Source organism: Dendrobates tinctorius, unplaced genomic scaffold (genome assembly GCF_039654945.1).
Source record: "Dendrobates tinctorius isolate UK_male_01 unplaced genomic scaffold, ASM3965494v1 ptg000022l, whole genome shotgun sequence".
NCBI classification, from domain to species: Eukaryota; Metazoa; Chordata; class Amphibia; order Anura; family Dendrobatidae; genus Dendrobates; species Dendrobates tinctorius.
In genome coordinates, this window is record NW_027361690.1 from 9,596,023 (window position 1) to 9,609,468 (window position 13,446).

General features: G+C 41.3%; 1 protein-coding gene across 1 annotated transcript in view; it reads left to right on the plus strand.

Annotated features, from left to right (window-relative positions):
* Nucleotides 1-12,862, plus strand: part of LYSMD2 (LysM domain containing 2) — a 30,570-nt gene extending 17,708 nt beyond the window's left edge. Inside the window, exon 3 of the mRNA XM_073568427.1 lies at nt 11,461-12,862. Coding sequence (XP_073424528.1) covers nt 11,461-11,506 — 46 coding nt within the window. The 3' untranslated portion in view covers nt 11,507-12,862. The remainder of the gene's footprint in view (nt 1-11,460) is intronic.
* The last annotated feature ends 584 nt before the right edge of the window (nt 12,863-13,446 follow it).

Here is a 13,446-nt window from a genome sequence, read left to right on the forward strand (position 1 = left end):
CGAATCATCTCAGATTGGTTTCTTGAACATGACAATGAGTTTACTGTACTCAAATGGCCTCCTCAGTCACCAGATCTCAATCCAATAGAGCATCTTTGGGATGTGGTGGAACGGGAGATTCGCATCAGGGATGTGCAGCCGACAAATCTGCGCCAACTGTGTGATGCCATCATGTCAATATGGTCCAAAATCTCTGAGGAATGCTTCCAGCACCTTGTTGAATCTCTGCCACGAAGAATTGAGGCAGTTCTGAAGGCAAAAGGGGTCCAACCCCTTACTAGCATGGTGTACCTAATAAAGTGGCCAGTGAGTGTATATATATATATATATATATTAAAAGAAAAAAATGTGTGTCGAGAAAATGTATAAATATACTAAATAAAAGAAATAACATACAAAAAATGCCAAAATTCAATGGGCATAATGTGTATGGTGAATAAAAAATTTTTTGCATACTATAATGAAAGTAAAAAATAAATATAAATAAATCCTTTGTGAAAAATAATGCAACACTAGACTCACAAATGTGTGTACAAAATATATAGTGCAAAAAAGTGGTGAAAAAATTTATTATGCAAAGCTAACAGTTATGTAGAGAAAATGACATAGTGGTAGACACAAGATGGACAGAAACCTAACACATATATATGTAGGGCGCTCGCATTATATACTAAGGTGCAAAGTGGGGCCAAATAGAAGATGGCAGTATATTTATGCAAAAAAGAGCCAAAGCGCTAATAAAGTAAAGTGCAATAGGCAAGGATTGGCAATGGAGACTGTACCTTTAAGGTCCGCCGGTCCAAGTACAGCACAGCCCCGACGTGCGTTTCGGATACAGCGATCCTTCGTTGATGGATCGCTGTATCCGAAACGCACGTCGGGGCTGTGCTGTTCTTGGACCGGCGGACCTTTAAAGGTACAGTCTCCATTGCCAATCTTTGCCTATTGCACTTTACTTTATTATTATTTTTTTATAGTGTATGTATGTATGTATGTGTGTGTATATATATATATATATATATATATATATATATATATATATATATAATCTCTATCACTATGTAATAAACTATGTAAGTGGCAAAAAACAGTTTTCAACAAAAACATACTAAATAACATTTGTGCAGTCTATGAATTTGTTCTAAGAAATAGAATTGCCTCCTTCAGATCCTCCTTCATAGATGACCTAAAATCTGACCTAATAATTTTATGGCCAGAGAACAACCTCTCTACACTAACTTGGGTTGGAGGCAAAGCCGTAACCACATGGCCAACATCTCTAACAATTTCCGGGTATAAAGGAATTGCCTCACGCACAGTCAGTTTTGATGAATGGTTGAATTTTTCTTTGAGAGCAAGTGAAACATTTTGCTGAAATATGGTCAATCTGCTTGCTATAGGAGACGGAGTGAAATCTTTTTCCTTGCAGCAACGCTTTGCCTGCTCCATGTCATCCAAATACTTGTCAAAGTCAAACTCATCTGATGAGGATGAAGATATGGTAGCAGTAGCACTGTCAGGACCCAAGTCCTCTTGCGCCTGGCAGTCCTCCTGTAGGCCACTCATCCTAACTGCTACCTCAGTCAGAGCTTCTTTTCCTTTAGTAAGCTGTTGATCATCAAGCAATATACGATGACTTGGGTCCACATAAACAGCTGCCAGAAAAATTTTATTTTCCAATAGCTGTGTCTCTCTCCATTTCATTGAAGCAGAAATGCCATCTGCGATTAAATCTCCTCTTTGGGACAGGCAAAATAGCAAGTTCTTCCACACCCTTATGAAAATGCCAGGAGTTAAATCCTCAGCTTGTAATTTTTTAGTAACGGTAAATAGGTGATTAAGCAATTCCTTCAATTCAGCCACCTGTGTCCATTGACCTTCATTTATTGTTACCTGAGGGTTCGCCATATCTATGAGAAACGGTTTTAGCCAGGATCATAACTGGGGGGGGCAGAACCTCATACTGTTCCGCAGAATCTCATACTGCACACCTCAGCTGCTGCAGAACCTTATACTGCACACCCCTACACTTGAAAATAAAGCCTGCACCTTAAGATGTGGTGAATGCAGTCTATTTATTCCAACTATCAATTGATGTTGATGTGTTACTGAAGACGAGCAATGCCTGTCCTGGGTGTCCTTTTGGGCAGCTATGAGGTGTACCTGGCTGGTGCTAAAAAAAAAGTGTTAGTCTGTGTGCTACCCGGCTTTCATTCTTTTTGGTACAGATAAGATATGGATAGACAGATATGGATAAATGGATAAACCAGATTTCTAATTTGCTTTTGCTATTGAAAACATTATCTATGAGCTCAAAAACCTTTCAGGTGATGCGGTTTTTTAAAAAGCTGATCTGCTTTTGCAGCTGAAAAACGTATCCTCAAAAAACGCAGCAAAAATGCTGTGTGTGAATGTAGCCTTAGATCAGGAATTTCCCAAATTCCTATGAAAAAATATTCTGCACATTCTGCATTGAACTACTGTACCCAATTTATGATATATTTTAGGAGTCGGACCATTTTATACCGACTCCACCAAAATGAGCTCCGACTCCACAGCCCTGGTATTTAGTATTTCTTATTGTTGTGTGTGTGTGTGTACTCTAGCGAAGGCTTATCTCCTACTGATGAAAAGGGTAGACCGTTAAAATTCCCACACTTGGGATCTTATCATTCCCCTAGACATCATCTGTCTGGGAGATTTAGGAGGCCCTCATACACACTAGATTGTTGGTGAGTTTGGCTGCCTATATTGTATATGGAGGCCTTTAAACCAAGTTTATTGTATGCTTTTTTGTTAATAGCGCATGTTGAAGTTCAGACTGAAGTCTTCTATTAGCCAAAGTTAAGAGGTGCTTGGTTTGGGGCAATCAGCATTAGTACATTACACGGAAGACTAGTAGATTGCTCTCCCTGGCCGTGGAAGTGATCACAGTTGGGGTAACTCATGAAGTAGGACGAGTTTTCTGAAGTACTGTTTTACAAGTTCATTAAGGGTATGTGCACACGTGTTTTTTTTCTTCTGCTTACAAATGCAGCATTTTACAGTACCAGCAAAGTGAATGAGATTTCAGAAATTTCATACTCGCTGCTTATTTTTTCCTTGCAGATATGAAACTGCTTCAAACCTCCAGCCGTCAATTGTTTCAGTGTCCTTGCCGCATTTTTCACACGTTTTTATGACTTAGAAGAATACACCTCAAAAATGCACACAAAGCCGAGTAGAAAAGCATGGCAAAACTGCGTGTATGTTACACACTGTTTTTGCTTCCAACACATCAGTATTTGCAGCAGATATTTTGGTGTGTCCACATACACTAAAGACATTGTCACCTTTCAGAAAATGTTTCCCTGAATGTACAGATCATTGTGAAACAAACTAGCTGTGCTTTACTCACTTTTCCCAGTTCCGTCATTCTGTCTCTGTTGCTGCCCCAGTCTCCGATGTTTGGCTGCAGCGGTGACGTCACATTGACCTCACTGCAGACAATCATTGATTTCAGTGGCTCTGCTGATATAGATGGTAGCAATTGCTAGTGTATTATTCACCCCAGAAAGGAGAACAGTTAATATTTGAGTTTAATGCCTGAGGTGATGTCTGATCTCTTCGTGCCTTGTGTCCAGCATACGTATGCATAATGTAAGTGATTAGAGCATAGATTACTTATATATGAATTCATGCCTGTGAGTCACCATATGTCTTCTTTAATGGACCAAGAAAAAAAAAGGAATTTTGGATACAATTGACTGTAAATTGTTCATTTATATTCTAATACCCATACCAGCTAATATGCTAATGTTATTACAGACCTGTCCCACATTTCCCAAAGCTTAGACTTATCTGCCGCCATAGAAGTGAATAATGCGATGGTGGCGTCTTTGTCTCGTCATCCTGCTCTCCTACCTGACAAACTACACACCTCATACAGAGAATATTGCAGAACATTACAATTGTTTATTAAAAAAAGATTTGCAGTATAGACAGACTCACTTAAAACCACTCAACCCTTTCCTGACTGAGCAATTTTCTGTTTATGAGGTCTATTTTGCTTTTTTTTTCCCTCCTTTTATTCCGAGCTATAACTTCTTATTTTCCCTAGACACGGGCTTTTTTTTTTTTTTTGTCAAACGAACTGTAGTTTTGAATGATGTCATTAATTTTACCAAACAATGCACTCGAAAATAAATGTGAATTGTAAATATACATATATATTTTTGATTTTATGGCATTCTTTTGTGTAGTAAAAATGACCTGGCAATATGATTCTCCAAGTAACAATGATTACAACCAAAGAAAAATACTTTTTAAAAAAAAAAAAAAGATGTATTTAAAGGCAATATATCAGCAAATTTTACTATGTCATCTGAGAGCTGCATATTATATTGCAAGTGAGTTTGATTCCAGTGATGTGTCCCTTAGTAGGCTGCTTGGTGAAGCTTTGATAGAATCCCTGTTTTCTCTGTTGAAGTGGTCAGAATGCTAAGTTGTGTATAACCCCGCCCACACCCCTGATTGGCAGCTTCCTATGTACATTGTGTCAGCAAACTGACAATCAGTGGTGGGGGCGGGGTCAGATTAGACTGACTGACCTGCACATGAGACCTAGTCCTCTGCTGATCATCTTCTGATTGTATTGAAACTACAACACATCCCAATAAGTGACATATCCTTGGAATTTGGCTCACTTGTGCTATATTATGTTGCTTTCAGATGAAATAGCAAGAACTTGCTGACATATTCCCTTTTAGTGGTGAGAAATTTATTAAAAAAAAAAAAATGTTTTCTAAGACCTGTAACTTTTGGGCTTGTTTTCTGCCTGGCATGCTGACCTTTTTATTTCTATAACTAGCTGAAGAGCCCGGGCATAGTAACTGACTACGGTTAGTTATAACAAATTATATATGAGTGTAGAGCCCGGCCCACTCTGCGGTGTTGCTGTCAGTGTGTCAAGAGTGGGAGAAGAGGGTTGCATTGCTCCAACACAATGGGCAGCACTTTGAACACATTTTATAACTGGTCATAAACTTGCAAATAACTCATGAAAGAATAAAGTTACGTGAAAACCAAGCACACCATTGTTTTTCTTGTGACATTCTCAATAAGTTTGATGTGTCACATGACCCTCTTCCCATTGGAAAAAATAAAGTTCGATCCAAAATGGCCAACTTCAAAATGGCCGCCATGGTCACCACCCATCTTGAAAAGTTCCCCCCTCCCATATACTAATGTGCAGCAAACAGGAAGCTGATATCACCAACCATTCCCATTTAATTTAGGTGTATCCATATAAATGGCCCACCCTGTAGATGTATTAATTTATTTTCATCAATTTACAAAATGCAAAGTGGATGAACAAAAGAGAAATGTCAATCAAATGATGATTTGGCGTGACCTCCTTTTGATTCTGTTTTGAAGGCAAAATCTTCTAGGTGCTCATGCACACAGTGTTTGAAGGAATCTTGCAGGTTGGTCCAAACCTCTTGGAGAGCTAACCACGGATTTTCTGTGGATGTCGGCTTACACACATCCTTCTGTCTCCGAGTAATCCCAGACGGTGGCTGAGATCAGGGCTCTGTGGGGCCGTATCTTCAATTCCAGGGCTCCATGTTCTTCTTTATGCTGACGATGGTTCCTCAGGACATTAGCTGTATGTTTGGGGCTGTTGTCTTGCAGAATAAATTCTGAGCCTTTGCGACTCCTCCTGATGGTACTGCATGATGAAATAAGTATTTGTCAGCATTGAGGACAACATTCATCTTTCATAAGTCCCCATCTGTATTTGCTGAAATGCAGCCCCAGACCTGCTAGGAACTTGCACAATCCTGCACTGTTGCCTGCAGACATTCTTATTGTACCGTGCCCCACTCATTTGGCAAACAGACTGCATTGTTCTGACTCCTCGGTCCAGAGCAGATACTGCCATTTTTCTTCACTTCATTTCCAATAATTTCACGCTTGAGTAGCTTGGCTTTGTTTCCCTTGTTAGAAATATGGCATTTTTCCCCTGTAATGCTTCCATGTAGAGCACTCCTAGCCCGAGCATTTCAAATACTGTTTTAGAGGCAAAGGGTGGTCACACCAAATATTGATTTGATTTATATTTCGAATTTTGTTCATTCACTTTGCATTTTGTTTATTGATAAAAGTAAACTAGTAACACTTGTTTTTTAACCCCTTCATGACCAGAGCTATTTGGTTTTCGTTTTTCGCTCCCCTCCTTCTCAGAGCCATAACTTTTTTATTTTTCGGTCAAAATGGCCATGTGAGGGCTTATTTTGTGTACTATACACAGTACTTCATGTGCATTCTGGTGCTGCTGCAGGTGTCCGATACTGCGGGTGCCCGGCGGTGCTACGGGTGTGTTCGGCAGTGCTGCTGCGGGTGTCTCTGGTGCTGCTGCGGTGTCTCCGGTGCTGCCGGGGCTCTGCTGACATTTTGTGAAAGGCCAGAGCCCCAGCAGTTCCATGGTTTCCTGTGAGGTGGACTCCAGGAAAATAGCTGTGGGGGGGGGGCGGCGCATGCGCAGATGGAGATCTCGGCACCAAGATCTCGGGAGATGAGATGTAATCTCCCGGGATCTTGGTGCCGAGATCTCCATCTGTGCATGCGCTAACCCTGGTGGCATTTTCCCGGAGTCCACCACACAGGAAACCGTGGAACTGCCAGAGCCTCTCACAAAATGACGGTAGAGCACCGGAGACACTGCAGCAGCACCGCCTGACACCCTCGCAGCGCCGAACACCCCCAGGCACCCGCAGCATCGCCGGTCACCCCCTCATCCCAGCCTGCAGCAACTGTACCGGTAAGGTATATTCATGCATTATAAGACGCACCCCCATTTTCCCCCCAAATTTGGAGGGGAAAAATTGCATCTTATAATCTGAAAAATATGGTATATCAGACTGGCATGGACACCAAAAGCAGCTTTAACTTTGATTAGGGAATGAGGTAGCAAGACCGTTCTCTTACCCTACATTTGTGGGATCGGGCCAGTGCCATCTAATACAGTGCAGGATGTGTCTGCTTTGTCGCTATGGTATGTTGCTGAATGTGTGATACAAATGGTGACTGTCACGTCTACACCTAGAAGTCTTCAGACACATGTGCTGATTACCTTGCTGTGTCGCCTTGATAATCATTCCTATATAAATGCCTGTCAGCGATTATCGGAGGTGGAGGCATTCAGAGAAGTGATAGGCTGTAATTTAGCTAATTCATTCATTACACAGCTGACAGGAGGATGACTGCTCCTCACTTGTGCCATCGGCAGAGATGCCCGTCATGCTGTGTTCTCTCCAAGGCACATTTGTGTCAAGTCTGACATATACTTTGAGGTTCGGTGGAATTGAAACAGACCTTGTATTTCTTCCTGTCTTGTGTAGATGCACACTTATTCTATCTTGTCTAATATCACATAAGTGATTTGATAAGCGTCTGATCTCTTATGTTCATCCAGATGCTCACCAGGTGAGCAGGAGCCATTTACCTCTGTACTGTGTGAGCAGTGTCGTACTTACCCACTTGTATTCCAGCCATTCATTGTCATCTGCAGTATGGATGTGTCATGTAGGGACTGGCTGAGAGGCTGGAGGACCAGATGTCCAGATAAGTCTAATTGAACCACTTTGTAAGAGGAGGCAGATGAGTGCATACAATAAAGAAGAAAGGCGGGAGTGGACCCTGCCGTGAGTTCCTTTTTAGTGCTTCCTATTTAAAACCTCCATCATGTTTTGCTGAGTGTTTTTTGGCATTTTGCCTACAGTCCTGCACTCTCCTCTGCCTAGTAGGCCTTGATGTCTCCTTTGTTGATTTCTCACTATTGTGAATCGGATGCTTGGCTTTCTTTTTCCTCGGCAAATTATATGTACTGTATAAAATCTGTACCAATGCAACTGGCAAAATATTGATTTAATTTCCGTTCTATGGTCATCCATTTTTCAGCCAGTGTCATAAAGCTGCAATAAAGAGATGCTCTCTCGTAGACAGGCAAGTCTTGAGGTGTCATGCATTAGAAGGACAGTCCATTGATTGCTTAGAATCTGATTGCTGAGATGTCTCTTCCCCCATAGATAACTGGCAGCCCATCAGCCATTGAGTAGAGGATATTCAATGTGAACAAATCTTTAAAGTGAACCTGTCATCAGTTTTCTATACAGAATGCTGTAGATAAGCGCCTGATGTCAATGCCGGCAGCTCATAGCCCAAAAAAAGGGTGACATTCCCTTTTAAGGGGCCACACCTTTAGCTCTGTATGCCAGTTCATTTCTTTCTTTTTTTTCTTTTGTGCTGCAGTACTCCCAACCATCCAGCTGTGCTGTCCAGAGAACTGCATCCCTTTTCTCACAAATAGTCACACTGCTGCGGGTTCCTATCTTGGTAATCCAGGTGTTTTCCAGTAGTCAGGAATTTCACAGATCTGAGATATATCACCCACCCAGCAGATAGGTGATAAATGCTTTGGCGGAAATACTCCTTAAGTTGGTACTATGACCCGTAGAAGCGCAGTCAGGTGAAACTGCCGTCGTCTTTGTATCCCACACATTGCTCCCCTGCTGAAGATTTTTTAATGCTTCAGTAAATCATGGATTTTATAGGACAGCGAGTGCCATCCCATTCATTCTTTGTGCATGGACTTTTGGTTCTTTCTTTCTGAATTGAGCACCCATGTGTCCGGGCACGTAAGCCTGTAGTGTTTTTGTTCCCGCTGTTGGCTTGGTTGGTTCAGTGGTGCGGATTGCCTGCTTCTCTGGTAATATAAAATGTGTGGGTCTTAAAGCCAGCTTTGTATCTCAGAATTACAGTATTTCTTACTAATCTGTGCCGGTCATCTCCCCTTTAGCTCTTTACAGATCCCCATGGGTTCCTAATTCTTCAGTATTTTGAGTGCACCTTAGCATGTCCATCTCGCAGTCATTAATACTTACATAGAAAGCAATATACTGTTTATAGCATGTGTTCACCTGAGCTCATATCTAATTCTAATCCTATTTGTACAGGCTTTTCTGTAGCAGACTAGACCGGATCAAATGAATGAGAGTGTATAAATCTACTGGAAGACCAACATTGTAAGAGCCATGTGTAAATGTCACTCTTCCATAGCTTTCATGTGCTGGCCACTTTGTTGAACAAGAATTGATAACATCCATCAGTCTTTCAGCTGGAATATTTGTTGAAGGTTTTTTCTTACTGCTGGGTGTAAGTCTTTATACGTTGTCCTTATAAGTGCCGAGCATTTAAAGACCTGGAGCAATCTTACCTTGGCCAGTGAGTTAGGGAAGATAGGAGCCAGTACAGATGAATTTCCATCAATCTTTTAATCGAGGACCCTAAAGAAAAACTCCTGTGTTAGCTCTCCTCAAACGTTTATGCTTAAACTTTTTAAATCTTTGTCTAAAACACAAGGTTTACTGAAACCAGACCAACAGATCACTTATTTCACTGGGGAAAAATCATGCACACCTGTAAAATTAGATGACTCAATGGTAGTAAAAGTGTCTCTTACTCCCCTTCTTCACACATGCCTATAAATCCGGTACCAACAGTACCGGTGTCACTTGTGTTTTTCTGTTTATAAAACAGAATGAAAGTACAAAGCTTCTCCTATACTTTGCAATGTTAAGCAGATGCCATCCCTGTGCTTTTCATGTTTTTCACGGACCCATAGACTTATATTGGCCCTAGTCATCTGTGCCGCCAGAAAAAAGACATGTGCATAATGAATATGTGTGGTATCCATGTACATGTGAAGGAGTGCGATAACACCAAATGAAAAGTAATATCATTGGGGTCATCTTATGATTCTTGTCCCATATATTTGATATATACTGCTCCAACTTAGTTTTTGGCGCTTGTCTATATACCGTAATACCAGTCAGTGTCCATCTTGTGGATTTTGGGGCCAAACATGCATTTTGTCAGCATTTTTTATTTTCTCCTTCTTCAGTATAAATATTCTTAACAGATTACAGAAGGAACGCAGTGTGTTAACCTTAGAGGTTATTCTGTTTATAGGGGTAAACGTTCCTCAACCACTGCCACTTGCTGAATCCTAAGAGTGTATAATATGCACACCGTTTATCCCTGTTTATTGTCACGTGACTTCAAGTATGTATTTTGTGTTCTAGCAGTCCCATGCCAACTAGATTCTAATCCACTTTTCTCAAAGGAACATTGAGAGAAGTAAAAGAGAATCTAGTCGACGTGATCATAAGTAAGCAAACTGCATGCTGGCTGCCACATTACAACTACTCAATACATGTACAGGGTGGGCCATTTATATGGATACACCTAAATTAAAATGGGAATGGTTGGTGATATCAACTTCCTGTTTGTGGCACATTAGTATATGGGAGGGGGAAACTATTCAAGATGGGTGGTGACCATGGCAGCCATTTTGAAGTCTGCCCACCCAGGTGTATCCATATAAATGGCCCACCCTGTATATAACACACTGTTGGGGGTTTGGGAAGCTAAAGTAGTTGCTGAAAATTTTCACTTGGATGGTGTCCCTATTTAAGATGGAAAACCTCTAAGGCTATGAAGTTCCTTCTATGATCTGCAAATTACCTCTTCAGAGAGGAAGAAGACTTGAACTGTTTGCTATTTGAAGTAGCAATCCTAAAAGTCAATATCGAGCCTTAAACGAGCCTTGCCACATGACTTGGGATAAAAGCCAAACCAGAATCTCAATTTGCAGACGTGTTTCGGGGTGTTGCCCCTCCTCAGTGCAAACCATGAGGTCTGATTTAGCTGTATGAGAGGCTTCTGACTGGGATCTAAGGGATAATGTTTCTCCTTGTGGAAAGTGACATGCCAATGTAAGCCTTAGGCTGGAGTCACAAACAACGAATAAAAATTCGATCCGATTTTTACGGTATGAAATCTCACAAAGATTTCTTGTCCAGGGATCCGTCTGTCCTCCGATTTTCCGGCGATGAACCGATTTTATTCGCATCTAAGCATCAAATTGACATCCAATGCCTGATGCTCTTTCCTGTTGACCTGGAGAAGTCTTGCGATTTATATGCAAGTCACACGTGTGGTGCGTTTTCAATGCGATTTTTTAATCGCATCCATAGACTTGCATTGTCGAATCCGATCCGAAAATCGGTGACAATCGCAGCATGCTGCGATTGTCTCGGTCCGAGGAACGGATCAGATAAAAAAAACGCATGATGGGAGCAGCACCATAGAATAACATTGGGACGAATGCAATGCGATTTTATTTATTTATTTTTATCGCATTGCATTCGTCCGATTTTATCGCTAGTGTGACTCCGGCCTTACTCTGGCATGTCATTCTGTAAACTATTAACATCTTACCTTATATTGAAGGAGGAAATAAAAAAATGATGCATTGGAGTCCTAGCATCTGCTAACTAGGATTGCATTGCTGTCTGCTCCAGCGGATCCTGATACACATCTTTTCTATGATTTACACGTTTATTTCTTTGTTTCTAGGCATGAAGAGGACGACTCCTATGCAACTTCTTCCTATCAACATTGAGTGATAAGTATCATTCCCGTGTGACCTACCATTCAGTGGAAGCTGATTGAAGACCCACCAACAGAATATCTAAGAGACTTCCTATAAAATGCAATCCATAGCCGATATTTTATTACTATATTGCACTGAAATCAAGTCCTGACTCTTTTGTTCACAACTATTCGGTGTCCTCATTAGGTCGCATTCACAATCAGGTCACGGCCTTTCTGATCTCTATACAGCTATATTATTTTTCACTGCAGACATACCTTGTAGCAGATTATTTGCAATATAATTTTGTGCGCTTGACTTACCGGTGAGGTTGGGAGGGACGCGAAATATTTCTGAAGACTGTTTCTGAAAATAACTGCTCAGCCGCAGTGTTTTACTGGCAATATGGAGTGGATGTTACTGTAAAAATAACATGGTAATGAATTTGTCGTCCTTAAATCTTGACAAATAATTGCGTTAAATGGCCTTGTTTTTAATGAATAACTGGTGCCATCATTTATAGCGTAAAAGAACAAAACCGGCAGTGCTCACCTACTCAGGCGCCACTCCTGCTGCTCCTCGACAGTCTTTTGTAGAAAGGGCTGCAGCGATGTTGTCATGTATACGACATGTGACCACTGCAGACAATCATTGGTCTAAACAGTCCTATGCTCACCGCTTAGTCCCTGCATGGGACACATTGTAGAAGTGACATCACTGCTGCAGCCCTGTATATACAGACCAGCGGAGTGGCAGCGCTGGAGAAGCAAGGATTGCTTGTAGGGTTTTCTTGCCTAACAACTCTCCTGTACAACCTTCGCCGCCACCACTTGTTGTTCCAAGGTGGGTAAGATTACAGACTACTGGTAATGTTAAACACTTCCAGTTGTTCCTTTCAGAAGATGGTGAGGGGAAGAAAGGCAGTAGGGAATTAGTAACAACTTGACTCGGTGAGACTGCGAGCCCACGATCAGGAATAGTAGCGTTTAGGATGCTCCGTATTTTTGATGCTTCCAAAACGTTGCGTTCTACAGTACGCACATGTCTTCTGGAACTATGCGGATTTACGGCATCTAATGACAGTTTCTTGGTCAGGTGAGTTTATGCAGCGTTAAAAAGAAGCACAGTGGGCCTGAGATTTCTGTAAGTCCCATTCACTGTGCTTGTAATGTAGAATGCCGTGTTTTTGGACTCGGCGGAAATGCCCAAAACGCTGCTGTTCCTGATCATGGGCGCACAACCTGAGAAGAATGAGGAAGACATTACTGGGAATTTTTACTTTTAGCCACTGTTTGTTCATTTGTTTTATTATTCTTACTTTTAAATTTGCCGAGAGGATGCAGTTTTGTGTGCGTGTGCTATATTGATTAAAAACCATAAAATATCCTGGTTCTGAGGTTTTTATTTTATTTTATTGATTCATTATCTTATAATTCCCACACAATAATACGGGATCCAAGAAGTATTGTTTCTCATTGCGGAGACTGACATGTTAAATATGCCGAGATGAGGAGACATAAAGCTGCAATGCTTCTCTTGGCAATATCCAATAGGTGGCGCTAGAGTTCTAGTCCTCTTCTCTCTGAAGAGACAGTTAGCATATTTCCCAGAGGAACATTGCGGCTCTAAGTCTCCTCATCTCGGCATACTTATCGTTTCTCCTTGCAGAAACTGACATGTTACTTCTTGGATCCAGGTCAGACGCCTCTAACACTTTGCACTGGGGCAGTAGCCCGAAACAGTGTCTGAAAATTGAGATTCTGGTTTTGACATTTATCCTAAGTTATGTGGCATGGCTCGTTACAGGATAAGTGAAGACTGGACGCCTTTCTCAGTAGGTTCATCAGGAGTACATACTAAACCAATTAATACTTGGCTTTATGATGTAATCAACAGTAGCGAATTTTTTCTTGGCTTCAAGATATAATCAAAGACAGTAAAGTGCTCCTGTGCATGTGTGGGTGTGATAT